This window comes from Schistocerca gregaria, chromosome 3 (assembly GCF_023897955.1).
Source record: "Schistocerca gregaria isolate iqSchGreg1 chromosome 3, iqSchGreg1.2, whole genome shotgun sequence".
Classification (NCBI taxonomy): Eukaryota; Metazoa; Arthropoda; class Insecta; order Orthoptera; family Acrididae; genus Schistocerca; species Schistocerca gregaria.
In genome coordinates this window covers 244,197,103-244,217,259 of record NC_064922.1, presented here as the reverse complement: position 1 = coordinate 244,217,259, position 20,157 = coordinate 244,197,103, and the positions used below count along the sequence as shown (strand labels likewise).

At 39.8% G+C, this 20,157-nt stretch overlaps 1 protein-coding gene across 2 annotated transcripts in view; it reads left to right on the top strand.

Moving 5' to 3' along the window:
- Positions 1-20,157, top strand: part of LOC126354093 (transcriptional regulator ATRX-like) — a 479,559-nt gene that overhangs the window by 195,489 nt on the left and 263,913 nt on the right. For both annotated transcript variants that reach the window (XM_050003480.1, XM_050003481.1), the window contains exon 14: positions 7,894-8,027. In XM_050003480.1, the coding sequence (XP_049859437.1) occupies positions 7,894-8,027 (134 nt within the window). The remainder of the gene's footprint in view (positions 1-7,893; positions 8,028-20,157) is intronic.

Here is a 20,157-nt window from a genome sequence, read left to right as displayed (position 1 = left end):
GTACCACTTTAGGAGTGGTGGGTAGGATCTTGGGTAGGATATGCTTCATTTAAGGACATGAAAATCGATAATGAAAGTTCTGGCAAAGTGTATGGGTCAGTTGTCCTAGTCCAGTGTGATATTCGTTGACAGGAAGGCACTCCATTGTAGCTGTTTCTTGGGGATGATTGGAGGGTTAGGGTTGTGGGAACATAAGGCAATTGAAATCAGAAATCAGTCTTGCAGACTATGCTTGAGGGGCAATGCCTATCTGTGATGGCTCTCTTGAGTGTACAGGGCAAAGGACTTCTCATTACTTCAGATATGCTGTCCACAGTACAGATATGCTGTCCACAGTAGACAAGGCTTTATGGAAGGGATTTTTTGTTGTGGAATGGATGACAGCTGTCAAAGTGCATGTTATGATGGTGGTCAGTGGGTTTATAAAGAAATTAATTAACAGTCAAAACTGAGAAAAAGCAACCATTCACCCCCCCCCCCCCCCCCCTCGATGAGTAATGCATGGCTCATGCAAATGTAACCGAGGAAAAAAAGTTTGTTTTAGAAACGAATAGTGTTTTCCATAGTTTCAGTGACGAAATATGTAATGGACAGCGTTGTTCTGAGCTGCAGGAAATCATAGAAGTTGGATAATTTTTCTCTGAAGTTAATTGTCTTGAGTCCTTTTAGATTCCTTTGTTTTCTTTCTTTACTTGTAGGTCTGGTCGTGTTATTTGATACAGAAAAAAGATATTAAACTGAGGTGATTTATATACAGTATGTTCCCAGTACCATGGTCATTTTCATGCATATTTCCATTTACCATAATTTTGAATTTCCTCAAATCCTTTTCAGTTTTATAAAATAAGTTTTTTGTTTTCATAAAAATCTTAATATTTGAGTAACTTGTATCACAGTTTATTAATTCCCATTACAAACAGTTTCTGCCATCAACTTTAATGCAGTGATTGTTCTGTCTTTCGGCTGCCAGATCTGTACCACAAATTTGATCTAAGGGTATACTGCCAGTTCATGATGTCCAAAGAGCGCAATGTTTTAGCAGTCAGACATGTCGCCATCATTAGGTGTGCTGACGAACTCAGCTTCTAGGGGAGGGGGGGGGGGCTGATTCACATCCCCTTTCCCCATGCGCTGTTCACCCTGTGTCCTCTGTGCTGGGCCGAGGGTGGGTGTCAGCGGCCCAGGATGCAACCACATTGGTGTCTGTTGTAGGATCGTTTTGTTGCTCTATCCGCCATGGCTGCCAGATCATTGTGTTTGCTGAGTGTCTCCTTAATTAAACCTTGCTGAGATTATAGCCACTGCCTCATTGATAGTATAAATTGAATTTCAGAGGATTCTCTAGTGCCCGTATCCCAGTGTTTCAAAGTCTGTGCAGAAATCCCAGTATTTGGTGGGCAAAAAACAGTGCTTACTCAGTGGTTTTTCGGTGTGTTCCTAACTTTTCCCAATAGTGCTCTGTTGTATGATATATAGGCTGTGGCTACCTCTTCCTCCATGACTTCTGTCTCCACAGGTTGTAATGTAGAGGTGGGCTGAAGAGCATGCTTAATTTGCTATTTCGAGTAACTGTTTCTTCGGAGCACAGTTCTGAGTTGTTCCAGCCCCGAGGACACATTCTGCATCGTAGATGGTGCGCACCCAGTGTACAAAACCACTTTTACTCAGAATGGCACATGAAGTACTCTCTTCAACCCACCACTAGAATACAGCATGTGCAGACAGAAAAAGTTATGGAGGAAGAGGTAGCCACAACTTTTATACTTTACACTGATGTGTTATTGGGTAAAGTCAGGCACATACCAAAAAAGCATAGGCATTTAGGCATGATTGATGAGCATCAAAGATGACCTTGGTTTGCGAAATGCCAGGGTATATCAGGTTCTGTGCCAGTGTGGTAAGATATACACTCCTGGAAATGGAAAAAAGAACACATTGACACTGGTGTGTCAGACCCAAGCTCCGGACACTGCGAGAGGGCTGTACAAGCAATGATCACACGCACGGCACAGCGTACACACCAGGAACCGCGGTGTTGGCCGTCGAATGGCGCTAGCTGCGCAGCATTTGTGCACCGCCGCCGTCAGTGTCAGCCAGTTTGCCGTGGCATACGGAGCTCCATCGCAGTCTTTAACACTGGTAGCATGCCGCGACAGCGTGGACGTGAACCGTATGTGCATTTGACGGACTTTGAGCGAGGGCGTATAGTGGGCATGCGGGAGGCCGGGTGGACGTACCGCCGAATTTCTCAACACGTGGGGCGTGAGGTCTCCACAGTACATCGATGTTGTCGCCAGTGGTCGGCGGAAGGTGCACGTGCCCGTCGACCTGGGACCGGACCGCAGCGACGACGGATGCACGCCAAGACCGTAGGATCCTACGCAGTGCCGTAGGGGACCGCACCGCCACTTCCCAGCAAATTAGGGACACTGTTGCTCCTGGGGTATCGGCAAGGACCATTCGCAACTGTCTCCATGAAGCTGGGCTACGGTCCCGCACACCGTTAGGCCGTCTTCCACTCACGCCCCAACATCGTGCAGCCCGCCTCCAGTGGTGTCGCGACAGGCGTGAATGGAGGGACGAATGGAGACGTGTCGTCTTCAGCGATGAGAGTCGCTTCTGCCTTGGTACCAATGATGGTCGTATGCGTGTTTGGCGCCGTGCAGGTGAGCGCCACAATGAGGACTGCATACGACCGAGGCACACAGGGCCAACACCCGGCATCATGGTGTGGGGAGCGATCTCCTACACTGGCCGTACACCTCTGGTGATCGTCGAGGGGACACTGAATAGTGCACGGTACATCCAAACCGTCATCGAACCCATCGTTCTACCAGTCCTAGACCGGCAAGGGAACTTGCTGTTCCAACAGGACAATGCACGTCCGCATGTATCCCGTGCCACCCAACGTGCTCTAGAAGGTGTAAGTCAACTACCCTGGCCAGCAAGATCTCTGGATCTGTCGCCCATTGATCATGTTTGGGACTGGATGAAGCGTCGTCTCACGCGGTCTGCACGTCCAGCACGAACGCTGGTCCAGCTGAGGCGCCAGGTGGAAATGGCATGGCAAGCCGTTCCATAGGACTACATCCAGCATCTCTACGATCGTCTCCATGGGAGAATAGCAGCCTGCATTGCTGCGAAAGGTGGATATACACTGTACTAGTGCCGACATTGTGCATGCTCTGTTGCCTGTGTGTATGTGCCTGTGGTTCTGTCAGTGTGATCATGTGATGTATCTGACCCCAGGAATGTGTCAATAAAGTTTCCCCGTCCTGGGACAATGAATTCACGGTGTTCTTATTTCAATTTCCAGGAGTGTATATTGGACATAAAGTGTGCACCATCAAAGATTGATGCTGAGAACATCAGTCGCACATTCCTAATAAGTTGGGGTTTTAGAGCACTGTTGGTCAGCAAATCATGTGATGAAATATGAACATACTGGGATTTTAGCATAGATTTCGAAATACTGGGACAGTGTCATTATAGAAGCCATCAAAATTCACACCAGGGATAATTTTATTATATGTGGTGTCTGTTCTTTTGGGTGAGTCCAAAAGAACGGACACCACTGTCTCTGTACTTAATGTGTCCAAAAGAACAAGGCACCATTTCGATCTTGTAGCCTCATTTACATAAATCAATGCACACGGGCAGCTAATGTCTCTAATTCCTTTAAGTTTTGACAGTCTTATCAACTGGGACTGTGGCTGTATCTCAGCAAGGCCAGGGAACCAGTACTGGGTATAATTAAGAAGACACTCAGCAAACACAAGTATCTGGCAACCAGGGCAGACAAACTATGACATTGCTACCACAGATACTGTTGCAATTGCCTCCATGGCTGCAAGGGGAACAATTTGCTGGGGAGGTGGGGGAAGATATAATGCTCCCATTTGACACTATGAACTGGGCAGTAAACTTGTGGATTACTCGGTCAACAAATACACTGGGAGAAATTGCAGTGCATTACAAAGTTGGTTTACAAATTAGTATTGCAAGTCTACAATAAAGAACATGGATATCTTGAAAAGCAGTGGCTATCTCCTCATTGCCATTGGCCATCTGCTACAGCAGAACTAACACACACCATTGCCATGTCAAGTCTGCCTAGTTTAAATTCAGTCAAAGTTTATCTTGTATACAAAGCAGTTATTGCCACAGTCGCACTATCACACTGAAGCTCCTTTCCACTAAAGATGTGGTTGGCAGCTAACTGCTATTCTAGCCTTTGATGAAATTCTCCTATGTTTACTGCAGTCAAAGGTTATCTTTCATACCAAATATTGTGACAGTCACACCACCACATCAAAGCTCCAATCCTGTAAGTTGGTAGATGACAGCTAAATGCTCTTTTGACCTGTGATGAAATTCTCCTGGGTCTACTAAAAATGTATTGAGTGCTGACATTGTTATTTCAATGGTGCATACATCATTGATTCAAGTCCTAATTGTGAAGGTGCAGCTTCTTTGTGAATGTTTGCATTATGCTTTGAGATTCATTGGTTCTCATTTTGTCTCCCTGCAGCTTTGTCTTGAGCCCATTGAATTTCTGAAATAAATCAGTAAGATAATCAGTGTGGGAACTTCGTAGTTCAGTTGCATCATGATATATGTAGGATAAGGTACTTGAATTCCCTTCCCTCCCCCCCCCCCCCCCCCTTTTTTATTTTTTGGACTGCTTCTCCAAAAAACACAATCATTCCAACAGTGTACTTCTGTTTCGTTAACAGTATTAATTTAATAGTTTAGGGGCTTTGTCATAGTTTAGGCGGTTAAGAAATCTTTAATAAAAATTAACAACAATGAGGTGCATGTATAGATTAGTTAATGGATTACCACAATGGCAGGATTTTATCTAAACAATGAATTCACCATATTGACCAACTACAAGTGCAGCTCCCTCAGTTTACTAAGCCTGTGTTGTTGATTTTTTTTGCACTTTTAAAAACATTCTACTTCCCAGTTTTTATAAGAAACTTTCATGTTGATGAAGGAAAAATTTCCTCTATTACGTCTACATCTACATCTACATCCATACTCCGCAAGCCACCTGACGGTGTGTGGCAGGGGTACCTTGAGAACCTCTATCAACATTCCTATTGGCCATGTGTAGCTGTTGATTCATCGGTTTACTCTATAAATCCTGTTTACTCCAACACATGAAAAAAAAATTTCTTCTGTATTGAAAGCTGTGTTGTCTGTTATTTTGGAAAGTACGTAACTGTTCAAAGGATTGACTTCATCCTAACACATGTGTCAGGCTCCAGCATTATATTGACACCTTTTTAAGTGCAGATTATACAAATGTTCCTCCTCCTATTAATGAGACGTTATTGGAAGCAATAAGGCATTTGTCTGTGATTAGAGTAGGATCTTTGAATAAGTTGGCTACTTTGTTGTGTTCCTCAACATTAGATTTTAGAATTTGTGTAGTGGCATTGTCTTCCCCAGTCTCTCAGAAAGCCGTTTTTGCAGTGTGAAATCTGGAAGGCTTATAGTTTCATAAGAAAGTGTTTTTTCTCAAATAACGCTCGATAATAGCTGTCTATTTGTTGGTGAGATAATGCATCACTATTCGTTTTATAAATTGAAATGCCTTTTTCTTGCTGAGCTTATATTTAATTTTCAAATGCATTTTACCTTTTACATTAAGGCATCTTCAGTTGATTTAATAGCTACTCATTTTTCCAGCCTGTTAAATTCACTAAAGATGGCTGTATGTAACAGCTGACTATGTCTGGAACATAAATAAATTTAGTTTTCACCAAGAAAAAGTTGTTTCAATTTATGTAATAAATCTTTATATACTTGCTGCAGACAGTGGTCATTCCAACAAAACTTGGAATGTATCAGTATTTCATGTATTGATTCTGATATTTGTGGCAATGCTTCCAAGATGCACTGTTTATGTCGCTGCTGAAACTAATATGGACATACCATACCACAACATAATTACAGCTGGAACAGTCTCACAGTACCCTACAGTTTGGGTCTCTCTGACTTTCTTCATACTTTACAGAATTTGAATAACAATACGACACACTTCTCGACAAATAAAATAAAATGAATATGTAAATAAAAGTGTTAAGTAAAAAGCTTTAGTGCATTATTAATGGATTTGGTTGTAGCTCAGCACATAGTGTAATCAGATTATAATTATAAAGCCACTTGTTCAAATCTCAGTGTGCCATATCTATCTTTGTTTTTTTTAAATTTCATATTTATTAACAAATGGAAATGTGAATTAACAAAACCATAAAGAAAACACATGAAGTTGCAGACAGGCACGGTTTAAAGACGCTCACATATAGCTCTCGGCCATAGCCTTTATAAATAAAACACACACACACAAAAAAGAAAGGACACCTCATGTACAAATGCCCCAGTATCTCGGGCCCGAAACGCTTGAGTTAATAGTCTTGCGTGCTTGAGGTGTCTTGGCGTGCGTGAGGTGTGCTTTTGTGTGTGTGTGTGTGTGTGTGTGTGTGTGTGTGTGTGTGTGTTCGTTTAAGGCTATGGCCGAAAGCTATAAAGTATGATTCCATATTTGTTAATTATCGTCTCCATTTTTAATAGATATGCAATTTTTTTGCTAGCGAGATATGAACAGGCAAAGTTTTGACTGTACCCTGTTTGTGCTGCATGGTAATGTACTGACAAATTAATTAATAATGTACTGATGTTTTCTTTATTTTATATATTTGTTTATTTATTTACTGTATGTTAGACATAGCACTTTTCTGAAACCTATCAATTTCCAAAGGCGATTCTTTTTTTTTATTTTTTACGTTTTTTATTTATTTATTTTTTTTTGTAATTATTGCTTCATACCGCTTTCGGAAACTGAAATTCGGGCACTGACCAAAATTATGAAAAAAAAAAAAAATCAAAGAGGACCACTCCATGAAGTCCCCTTGTCCATGATATGCCACTTCGATGAAACCAAATGAGTGGTCCACTTCAAGTCAGTATGGGGCGCTCCTCTGTCACAACTTTACCTGAATATGAGCTCTTTCATTTTGTGTGCACATTTGGAAGTTAAAGTATTTATTGCTTCAAAAAGTGTTTAAAAGAATTTTAATGTGTCTTTTTAGTTGTTTTGATGTCATCTTTAAACATTTTAGTAATCAAAGTATCACTTTAATCAATGGGTTTGGATTTGGCTATTATGTATTATCGTATCTATATTTAGAAAATTAAATTCACATACATCTTCATCTATTTTATAACTGAAAGCAGAATCCTCAGTTCTAACGCAGAATGCCCCGCTCCCCTCACCTCCAAGTTTCTTTTGGCTACAGTTGCCCTTGCCACCCATTTTCGTTCCACCTTACCTTGAGGAGTACAGACTGCAAAAGTCTCGATTGTGTACCATTATGCTAAAAGATTAAGTTGTATACCTGTACTGTAGCAACCTCAATGATAATGCATTGTAGTGATTCGTATTGTTTTGGTATATCATAAAAGATGGAACAACAACAGTATCAATTGGGATAGATTGCTTCTCATCACATAGAAGAGGCATCAAGCGTCAGATAGGCACATTTATAAGTAGACTGTTGGATATTATTTGTTGTGCAGTGTTGCAGCATGTAATAATCTCTGGTTTGCTATTGTTAGAAGCCTGTGTTTACTTATATATACAATATAATGAGAAGCAATGATTAGTAGATGGAGGGATTTATAACACCATGAGCTATTCATGTCCAATTTGGGACATTAGCAAAGCAGAATTAATATATCTGTAATTTCTACTGCATTAGAAGAGTCTAAGGCAGCTGCAATATGTAAATTATAGATTATTGTGATGTCTTTGTGTCAGAAAAATAATGTAGTACAATTAGAAACTGAATATACAGTTATAGTATCAAATCCTGGATGTTCTAGGAAAATAAACCAAAGAGCACGTGGCGAAATGACAAATTGTTGAGAGCAAAACTTTCAGAAACTGATACCAGTGATGAAGAAAGGAAGTGGAATGCAAGAAAAAAGAAGAAAGAGGCAGATGACTCATCTGACAGGTAGCTATGCTAAAACCATGGAAGTTGCTCAGCTTCAGTCTTAGATAGCATGAATCATTTTTTATGAAAAATAATTCTTATTGAATATTTTTGTCTTACTGTTACCTATCCATGATACTTTTTGTCTACTAGCTTCACTACTTTATGACTGTTATACATTAGCGAAGCAGCATTAATATATCTGTAATTTCTACTGCATTAGAGGAGTCTAAGGCAGCTGCAATATGTATTTGTTATGAATGATACATAGGTAAAAAATCATATTCAATGAACTACATATATTTCAAATTTCAAGCACACATTGAACAAATTTTTGTAATGATCAAAGTGTCATGAAGTAGTAATAAATGAAGAGGTATGTTAATGTCTACACTTAATTAAGAAAAGTGAGAACCTCATGGTTTTGGGTTCAATGTAGAAACTGCTGTTACTAAGTAGCAGTTTCCTAAACGGGTTCAGAACAAAATTTCAAAGCAGTTTACAACATTTGTAATGATAGTAAGTGATTAAAATTAATTGAATGTTGATTGATTCCTTTTGTATAAGCACAACATCTAATGTTAGTGTAGGTTTTATGCACCTTTTCACCTTACGAGCAGCAGTTATACAAATACTGTAAGATTCAACTTTTTCTTTGTGTCATAAACAATAGATCATCAGAGTGTTAGATCCTCTCTCTTTCCTTCTTGGGAATCTATATACAATGAATACTCCAGTTTCTTTATCTCTAGAATTTTCTGTGCCAAAATAAAAATCAAATTCTCCCAGTAAATAAATTTTCAGCTGTTTAATGTTTATTGCACAAAACATCCTTTTGAAAGATAACTCACAAGTGGAAGCCATGTCATCGGGATTACATATTTACTTCAAACTTTGTACACCTGTAGTAGGCCATTAAAACAACATAATGTGTTAGTAGCAAGGTGTACTACTCAGGAAATTCTGAGAAAATTGCAAGAGAAGTTTTAAGCATCTGTTATGTAATGTGTTCTCCTGCTGCCGCTTGGTGAGTAGATTTTATCTTTCCAGTTTCATTATATTGTCAAAAATTGATTATTTTCATTGTTATATTATGTAATTGATGTATTTGTGCAAAGGTGCTGGCCATAAGAAGTCACTGTGCTCAAGTGATTAGGGTATGTGCTTTGTGGACGAGACATTTGTTCGTGTCCCACTAACACTTATTTTTTAATCTATATTTTTTTCATCACTGGTCACATTATTTAAATTAGATGACATTTGACAGGTAACATAATGAAAAAAAAGCCTCATAGATTTTCTTGAAGTTGTAGTGAATTCCAGATGTTGTTTGATATTTACTATTTTTAATTAAACTTTCAAGGATTAATGACAGGCTTGGAAAGACCAAGTCAGACTTCGATAAATAATTATGTGAATGACGTTACTCACAATCAGTAGTATAATAGGTAACAATATGCTAGACCATAAGTGTAATGAGCAATTACTCATCAGGTGTGCTCTTATCATCACACATTGCAAGATGGTATTTGTCATACAGATGCGGAAAACATAGATCGAAACGGCATCTACTACAGCTTTCCCGCATTTACATGGAATGTTCAGACTTTCTAAGGGAAAGTACTCCTCATTCAAATTTTGAAAAATTTCTATTTCTTATGATTGTTTGGATGCAAATCACGAGTAACGCAATATTTTGGCAAATATAGGTGCTGACAATTAGTGATGTACCATGGATGGTTTTGTGTAGCATCTTCACACAAAGCAATTTTTCGTTCATTGTCACTCAGAAATGAAAAGTTTCAAAGGTGCTTGATAACGTCTTTTACTTGCCAATAGAAATAAATGTTGAATGATTGGCAAATCGGAGTATGACTTTAACTGTGCAAGTTGGGAAACTAAGGAATCACGACTCTGGTTAAAAACAAACTGTAGATCTGCGTGGTAAGTTTCCTAGACTTCAAATGAGTTACAACAATGTTTGGAAAGCCTGTCATTAATTTCTCAACAGTTTGTTCAACTTTTGGTCCAAACTTTCCTGTGGCCTCTTGCAAACATGAAAGCACTCGTGATAATAATTCACCAGACATCATTATCATATTGTGCTGTGTTTGAGTGCGTTACCTTGTTCATATTGTGCCTTTTAACAAACACAATTTTTGAATTTCTTTTAGTGAGAGTTCTGTTGTATGTTGACTGGTACTGGCAACCTGTCTAGCCTGTATTGATCACAAATTTTTTGTTCAAATTGGGGATAAGTACCTTCCTCTCCAGTTGAAACTTTCTTGAGGCTTCCATTGTTTCTTTCAAAGTCACGGATTCCCTGATACGTTTCGCCATCTTCTTCTGCTGAATTCTGCTCTCTTGTTTCAGTTTTTTAGTCTATGGAAGGGATACTTTGAAGATGAAGACCTCAGATTGAAATTGGCATGCAGCAGCCGAAGCACACTGCTGCAAAATCCTTGTTGTTACCTGAAACATAAAATCAAATTTGCATATCATTGTCATAACCTGTTGTTAAAATACAGTTGTTGTAGATAAAAAAAATCAGATGAAAAGTTGACAGAAATGTAACTTACTTGCTGATGATTTTTGAGAAACTCCACAAATTGGTCATTGGTCCATGAATCAATTTGCGCATATTTATTGAGTGCTGTTCCTCCACTTTTTATGTTTTCTTCCAGTCTCCTGAAATGGTCCTTTCCTTTTAAACTTTGAGGCCCTTTTTTTGGGAGGGGGGTTTGTAGATTCCATGTGGAATTTTCTTTTGCCAGCGTTACTACTTTTATTTTTATCTCCAAAGGAGAGTATTCGGCTTTTGCCTCCTTTTTGGCTAGTTCAAAATCCTCATTGTTGGAAATAATGTCAGACTGAATGAGTTCTTCGTCAGTAATAAGTCTCTTTTCTCCTAACATTTTGATAATGGAACTGTAAATTACTTTTTCAATTGCCATTTCATCTTCAGAAATCATTGGTGATTGTTCTGTATCAATAAGATCCAATTCTTGAAGGAGATTTTCACAGTACGCAAATGCATCTTTTAATAGACGTTTTGTAACAGTGTTATGCACTGACTCGACATTACATTCATTATCTGCAGTAGTTGAAGAACAAGGAATCACCTTCGTTTTTGTAGTAATAGTGTAAATTCTGTGATATTAAAAAAATTTGCAGCTACACTACTCACACATGCCACATTAGCAATGTCTCACCGTTACGCTGGTTAACTGTTAAATGGGGCCTGCCTCCGTGTCTGCAGCTGGAAGCATAGATGTGCAAAGTAGTTTAGGGTATCTTACCAGATTGCATACATAAGGGACTTGCACATCATGACAGGCAAATATTTTCATGAAAAATCTTTGCATTTTGTTTACTTGTCGATAGTTATAAATAGTTTTGTTGTAATAATTAAATTTAATTAAAAATAGTGACTCTCAGATAAACTGAAGTTCACTAAAACTTCATGCAAATACAGTTTTTTTAATTATATTACTTCACAAGTGTCACCCAAATTAAATTATAAGACCAGTGATGAAAAAAATAGATTAATAATTAAGTTTGAGTGGGAGTTGAATTGTTGCCTGATACACATTTGTCTAATGAAGCTCCAGATACATAAGCCACATAATAAATGCGTAAAACTTCTCTTGTTACTTTTTTGGAATTGCCAGAGTAGTGCACCTTACTACTTGCACATTCTGTAGTTTCAATGGCCTACTAAAGGTGTGCAAAGTTTGAAGTAAATCTGTGGTCCCGTCATGGCCTTCTCTTGTCAGTGTAGTGTCAAGATTAACTTCCAGCAGTCTGCACCAGACTTTAGAGAGCTTAAGCCATGTGAACAAGGTTTAAAAATCCGGAGCCTTTCAGCGTGTGTGGGGGAATGAACTTCTTTACCGCCAATTTTTTGGTTGGTGAATTTTGACCAATGATTTTCTTGTAAGTGATTTCCCTCCATGCATTGAGATTCTGGAAACAGTGCAAAACACTTAGCAGTGCCTGCGCTAGCCGCTTCATTGAACTCTATACATTTTTAGCTTCGGATTATTGTCTTGTATGGGCACTGTGGATAATGGCATTAATCTTGTATTTGGGTGGAGTCTAATCTCCATTTTGTTATCCTTATTAAGGTTTTCCATTATTTCCTTCTCAGTTACTGTTGTATCCAAGGACATATCTAAACAACACATTTTTGGCAAAATATTAAAACCAAAAAACTTGTTTTTGAACATTTCTTTTATTGTGAGTAGGTAGAAATTGAAAAGCAAATGGGAGTCAGTGTCCAAAAATGGTGTGTTTTTTCACATACAGAAACAAAAGATGATGTAACTTACCAAACAAAAGCGTTGGTATGTTGATAGAGACACTAACAAACACAAACACACATACACACAAAATTCAAGCTTTCGCAACCCACAGTTGCTTCATCAGGAAAGAGGGAAGGAGAGGAAAAGACGAAAGGATGTGAGTTTTAAGGGAGAGGGTAAGGAGTCATTCCAATCCCGGGAGCAGAAAGACTTACCTTAGGGGGGAAAAGGGACAGATATACATTGCGCACCCCCCCCCCCCCCCCCCCCCCCACACACACACACACACACACACACACACACACACATCCATCCGCACATATACAAACACAAGCAGACATATGTAAAAGCAAAGAGTTTGGGCAGAGATGTCAGTCGAGGCGGAAGTACAGAGGCAAAGATGTTGTTGAATGACAGGTGAGGTATGAGCATCGGCAACTTGAAATTACCGAAGGTTGAGGCCTGGTGTGTAACGGGAAGAGAGGATATATTGAAGGGCAAGTTCCCATCTCCGGAGTTCTGATAGGTTGGTGTTAGTGGGAAGTATCCAGATAACCCGGACGGTGTAACACTGTGTCAAGATGTGCTGGCCATGCACCAAGGCATGTTTAGCCACAGGGTGATCCTCATTACCAACAAACACTGTCTGCCTGTGTACGTTCATGCGAATGGACAGTTTGTTGCTGGTCATTCTCACATTGAAAGCTTCACAGTGTAGGCAGGTCAGTTGGTAAATCACGTGGGTGGTATCACACGTGGCTCTGCCTTTGATCGTGTACACCTTCCGGGTTACATGACTGGAGTAGGTGGTGGTATGAGAGTGCATGGGACAGGTTTTACACGAGGGACGGCTACAAGGCTAGGAGCAAGAGGGTAGGTAAGGTGGTTTGGGGATTTCATAGGGATGAACCAAGAGGTTACGAAGGTTAGGTGGACGGCAGAAAGACACTCTTGGTGGAGTGGGGAGGATTTCATGAAGGATGGATCTCATTTCAGGGCAGAATTTGAGGAAGTCGTATTCCTGTTGGATAGCCACATCCAGTCTTTGAAAGTATCCTGTCACAAGTGGGGCACTTTTGTGGTTCTTCTGTGGGAAGTTCTTGGTTTGAGGGGGTGAGGAAGTGGCTCTGGTTATTTGATCCTGTACCAGGTCAGAAGGGTAGTTGCAGGATGCGAAAGCTGTTTTCAGGTTGTTGGTGTAATGGTTCAGGGATTCGGGACTGGAGCAGATTCATTTGCCATGAAGACCTAGGCTGTAGCGAAGGGACCGTTTGATAGGGAATGGGTGGCAGCTGTCATAATGGAGGTACTGTTGCTTGTTGGTGGGTTTGATATGGACGGATGTATGAAGCTGGCCATTGGACAGATGGAGGTCAACGTCAATGAAAGTGGCATGGGATTTGGAGTAGGGCCAGGTGAATCTGATGGAACCAAAGGAGTTGAGGTTGGAGAGGAAATTCTGGAGTTCTTCTTCACTGAGTCCAGATCATGAAGATGTCATCAATAAATCTGTACCAAACTTTGGGTTGGCAAGCATGGGTAACCAAGAAGGCTTCCTCTAAGCGACCCATAAATAGGTTGGTGTACGAGGGGTCCATCCTGGTACCCATGGCTGTTCCTTTTAATTGTTGGTTTGTCTGGCCTTCGAAAGTGAAGAAGTTGTGAGTCAGGATGAAGCTGGCTAAGGTAATGAGGAAAGAGGTTTTAGGTAGGGTGGCAGGCGACCCGGCGTGAAAGGAACTGCTCCATCGCAGCAAGGCCCTGGATGTGCAGAATACTTATGTATAAGGAAGTGGCATCAGTGGTTACAAGGATGGTTTCCGGGGGTAACAGATTGGGTAAGGATTCCAGGTGTTCGAGAAAGTGGTTGGTGTCTTTGATGAAGGATGGGAGACTGCATGTAATGGGTTGTTGAAGGTGTTGATCTATGTAGGCAGAGATATGTTCTGTGGGGGCTTGGTAACCAGCTTCAATGGGGCGGTCAGGATGATTGGGTTTGTGAAGTTTAGGAAGTAGGTAGAAGGTAGGGGTGCGGGGTGTCGGTGGGGTCAGAAGATTGAGAGAGTCAGGTGAAAGGTTTTGTAGGGGCCTAAGGTTCTGAGGATTCCTTGAAGCTCTGCATGGACATCAGGAATACAGACACAAGCAGACATATGTAAAAGCAAAACTCTTTGCCTTTACGTATGTCTGCTTGTGTCTGTATATATGCGGATGGATATGTGTGTGTGAGTGCGAGTGTATACCTGTCCCTCTTTCCCACTAAGGTAAGTCTTTCCACTCCCGGATTGGAATGACTCCTTACCCTCTACCTTAAAACCCACATCCTTTTGTCTATCCCTCTCCTTCCCTCTTTCCTGATGAAGCAACCATGGGTTGTGAAATCTTGATATTTGTGTGTGTGTGTGTGTGTGTGTGTGTGTGGTTTTTTTTTTTTTTTTTTTTTAAATGGTGTCTATCTACCTCTCCGTCTCTGTCTACCTCTCCATCTCCCTCTCACTCTAAATTTCCACCTTTTATTAATTGCCACTGACATTAAATCTTCACAAATGAAGAATTTTATAACGGCACAGGATTACAAATTATTGATGTAAATGACCACACTACTGCTTTAAAAGGTCATATGAACAAACTAAATCAGTAGTTGAAGTTGACACTAACTGAAATGAATGTAGGATATATACTGACGTAAAAAATTAAATTTCTTTTGATATCTAAGTCATCACAATACCCACCTGTCAACTTTCCTCCTTGCTTTTATGGAATCTATATCAATACACAACAAGCCACCTGGTGGTGTGTGGTGGAGAGTACTTCTGTTATCAGAAACTGATCCCCCCCCCCCCCCCTTCCCTGATCCCTTGCGAATGGCGAAAGGGGAGATTGATTGTTGGTAAACCTCTGTAATAGTTGTAATTTCTCAGATTTTCTCATTGTGGTCATTTTACGAGGTGTATGTGGGAGGAAGAAATATGTTGTCCAACTGTCCCCAGAAAATACTCTCTCGAAATTTCCATAATAAACTTCTTTGTGATGCAGAGTGCCCCTCTTGTAGCATCTGCCATTTGAGTTTGTTGAACTTCTCTTAACTCTTCCCACCGACTAAATGTTCCCACGATGAAACCCATTGTTCTTATGCTAAATTTAGCATGATTATTATACAGCTCCAAGCTAGAGCTCAAGTTGGTCCATTAAAGCCAAAATATTGTCCAGTGTCACTAAGTTTCACTCAGCATTACATGAACAATAATAATCACCAGCTATCTAGCATACATGAGACCCTTAGAAGCCAGGGGATATAAATAACAAAATGTTAGTTTTAAGGAAGTGGTGTTCAAAGTTGAGACAATCCAGAAAATTCCATGTTCTATGAGCTTCATGATTTGGAAGTATCTGATAAAATTTATGATACACTGGTGACACAAAGGAAAGTAGAGTCTTTAGGTCTCTGTACGTCAGATATTTTAGTTTAGGGTTTTCATTATTTGTTTGTAGAGCAGGGAAGACACTGATACTTTTGCCACAACAGTGTGCTTCCGTGTTGTTAATATTTTGAAAATCTTCCAGTCATTCATTGACTAATTCTTTGTAAAACAATATGAAGGGTAACTTTTTTTTATTATGCAACTATTGCATTTTTCTCAAACCTGTCACTGACTGAGTCTTTGAAATAATCACTGAGTCCACGTAATCCTTGATGTTGCCTATCTATGCATGGACTACTCAGTTTGTATATTTTTCTTATTTTTTCATAGTTCCACACAACTTCTTCCTGTTTTCTCGATTGATCTGTGTTCAGTTTTTCAAAGCCTACCCACTGTGCCAACTTATAAGGTTCCCTTGTTAGTGTGATGAAATTATTGTCAATCATATAGACTGTCTTATATTTCCAGCAGGCCTTGGAAATGAGTAATGCACACTCATCAGATACAAAAATCCAAGGATTTTTCCTGGCAACCTTCTTAATAATTCCAAAATTTTGGTCACATTCAGTGTATGAGTGACCAGAAAACATGAATTTGTGTTCTACATTTTTGATCTGTGTATTTTGGATAATGTAAAGCCAGGACATGTGGGCAATCTACTTACGTAGTGTAAAAGACAGGAAGCAATCCACAACCGGCTTGACTCTCATACCACATATGCATTGTTGCAACTGGAGGCTAAATTGTGTGTACAAAAATTGGAGGCCCACAGTTGTCTTGCATAATATGCTCTGCTGCAAGAAAGAAATGGCATAGGGAGTGTCTTCTGTATGTCAAAACATTTTGTTATTTGTGAACTGTCATATTTTAAACATTCTTTTGCTAGCTGCCTGTGCCTTAAGGGGAGCCGGAATGATCCCTCTCCTCCATCTTAATTTTAGAAAATAAAAGGAACATTTTGTCTAAAACGATTAAACATATTGCTGTGAAATTTGGACTACATGTTCAGTGAATATCTCTCTATAATGCCATGTTAAGAAATATTTATTGGTTTTTGTTTTACAATTTTTTAAATAGATGCTTATTTTAATCTCTAAAATTTTTCACTTTTTCTTCTATAACTCTTGAATTATACAATATTTTTTTACAGTTTGTTATAAAAATGAAGGAAAAGAAGTAACCAATATTGTGTATAAATTTCATTGATATACTGTTAGCAGCTTTTGGAAAATGTTTCTCAAAGATGAAAATTTTAAAGTTACAGGAAATGGCTTCCAAAGTGTTTTAATACATTACTGCCCATATGATGGATTAACAGCATCCTCTTCTTTTTCCAGTGTTAGTGTCCTTTTCACTGGTCTTTTCTTCCCTTTTGCTGCATGTTGTAGGCTTTTATCTCTTCTTCCTGTACTTCTTAGTCTTTTTTCGTCAATGAGGTGCATTGTGGAAATGGTGGTGTGTCCTGGTTGGAAACCTAAACGTTTCAGCACATAACATTTAATAATGTTTCCCTCATTGTATGTTGCCCTACATCATACACTCCAAAATGTAATGTTTTTATCTCTACACACACTCTTTTGGGAATCCTAATCCAAATTAAATTAGTTACACTTTTATTTGTATTTGGTGTTTTCCCATTTAAACACTTTTCCAATAAACTTGGCTGTTATAAATCTCTGAATATGCGCTTAATTACATCAGTTATAGCATTTGGCAAACTGTTTTTATGGACATATTCCTTTCCTGATTGGTACTTACGTCATGAATCATCACCTGTGGGGGCACAGTGCATGTTGTGGGCGAGTCAAGAATTCGGACTTACAGTATGTCTCCTCAAGCTATGTTCTTCCAGTTCATAATACAGTACATTTATTTACAAGCGTCTGTATTTTTCAATACTCTTTCAGATTTAAATTGAAAGGCGGCATTTCTAGTTCCTTAAGTGTGCTCTGTTCCCTCTCATCTGAGCAGTTCTCTTAGGTTGTTCGCAGATGACGCTGTAATTTACCGTCTAGTAAGGTCATCCGAAGACCAGTATCAGCTGCAAAGCAATTTAGAAAAGATTGCTGTATGGTGTGTCAGGTGGCAGTTGACGCTAAATAACGAAAAGTGTGAGATGATCCACATGAGTTCCAAAAGAACTCCGTTGGAATTCGATTACTCGATAAATAGTACAATTCTCGAGGCTGTCAATTCAACTAAGTACCTGGGTGTTAAAATTACGAACAACTTCAGTTGGAAGGACCACATAGATAATATTGTCGGGAAGGCGAGCCAAAGGTTGCGTTTCATTGGCAGGACACTTAGCAGATGCAACAAGTCCACTAAAGAGACAGCTTACACTACACTCGTTCGTCCTCTGTTAGAATATTGCTGCGCGGTGTGGGATCCTTACAGGTGGGATTGACAGAGGACATCGAAAGGGTGCAAAAAAGGGCAGCTCGTTTTGTATTATCGCGTTATAGGGGAGAGAGTGTGGCAGATATGATACACGAGTTGGGATGGAAGTCATTACAGCATAGACGTTTTTCGTCGCGGCGAGACCTTTTTACGAAATTTCAGTCACCAACTTTCTCTTCCGAATGTGAAAATATTTTGTTGAGCCCAACCTACATAGGTAGGAATGATCATCAAAATAAAATAAGAGAAATCAGAGCTCGAACAGAAAGGTTTAGGTGTTCGTTTTTCCCGCTCGCTGTTCGGGAGTGGAATAGTAGAGAGAGAGTATGATTGTGGTTCGATGAACCCTCTGCCAAGCACTTAAATGTTAATTGCAGAGTAGTCATGTAGATGTAGATGTCACTTTCACTTCAGTTTATATAATCTTGACCATACTGTAGATATAACTGAAAATAAACAACTGTTAATTAAAAAATAAGAAAAGGAAGTACCCAGTGCAACAAAAGTAAGGGTAATTTTTTTAAAAAAAAAAAAACCATCAATTTTTTTGTCATTGCAATGCAGAACTTCAAAATTTGAACCGACAGTGCCTTCAACTTCCTTCTGTAATTGTGCAGAAGAATGGTACCCTGCGATGTCACCCTTGAGCTTGGCAATGCTTCAAGCAACAGATTATCAACATGTACAAATAACCGGTCAGAGCTCCTAAATTCCTGTGAGATGTAAGGTGGGCCAATGAAGTCACATTGGCACCAATTTTACCACAGTCCTGCCTAATGAGGCTATTAATATGTCAGACCATGGGAAGGTTGTTACGCTTCCCCTCACCCCAATCTCTCCCTTCTTTTCACTTCTATGTGTTGCAGGTCAGGACTGTGACATGAGGCGTTGAAATAATTTGGTGTTCTTAAGGGTGGCTGAGGAAAACATTTTGAACACACGATTGCTCAGAATCTACATGAAGGAGGTGTCATAAAGGGCATAAATAAATTCACCCCTTCCTTGGTTTCACACATTTCATGGTCAGAAATGACAGCAGGACAACCTGTAACACCCCCCCCCCCCTTGGGCAATTCAGTGGGGTTGCAGCCATGTGATGTCCTTACAGAAAGGTTGAATCATCTGGGGGGGGGGGGGGGGGGGGGGTCAGCAATGTTCAAGGTTGCCTAGAACATTGTCCTGTTGCATTCTACACTGAAAACTGTCATTTTCTACTGCAAAATGTGTAAAACCCAAGGTAAAGGTGGTTCCATTCACACCCTTTATGACACCTGCCAAGGTCACTTTATGTCAGTTCGGAGTAATGGTTTGTCTGAAATGTTTTCTTAATCCATTCACAAGAAAACCACTTGCTATCGATGCTGAGTATTACAGTTCTGACCCCAGTCACTGAGGTATCAAGAAAAGGAGTGAGATGGGGTCTGGCGACCTTCCCGTGGTGTTATATGTCTGTGGTGGCATTGTGCAGAAATGTTGTGTAGTTGTTGCGCATGAAAACATTAACCCATCTTACACCTGACATAAACATATGACCTCTAGTGTTTTTATTTTTATCTATCTTCCACCACCCCCTCCCCCCTCCCTCCTCCTCCATATGTCGACACCTTGCTGTTTGAAGCATTACCGAGTCCGAGGTTGATGTCACAGTGTGCCACACTTTTTGCACGATTACAGAGACAGGTTCAAGCCAAATTTTGAACTGCAGTCTCACAGTGGGAGTAAATGGCAGGGCATCAAAAAAGTGACCCCTTAATTTTGTGTGAATTGTATCTTGCCACACCATGTGTAAGTAACTATCACACTCATCACCATCTTGTACTTAGTCTGTAACAGACAGTCCTAAGAAGTTGCTTGCAGATCCTTTCAATATATTGCTTTGCCAGTATTTAGAATTAAAGTCAAAATAAAATAGCTACCGGTGAGATTATAACATCTGCCTGTATTATGAGTGAAGCTAAATGCTCTGATGAAGATGTGCATTACATTATATAGTAAAACTTGCTCAAATCAGCACTTGTATAATTT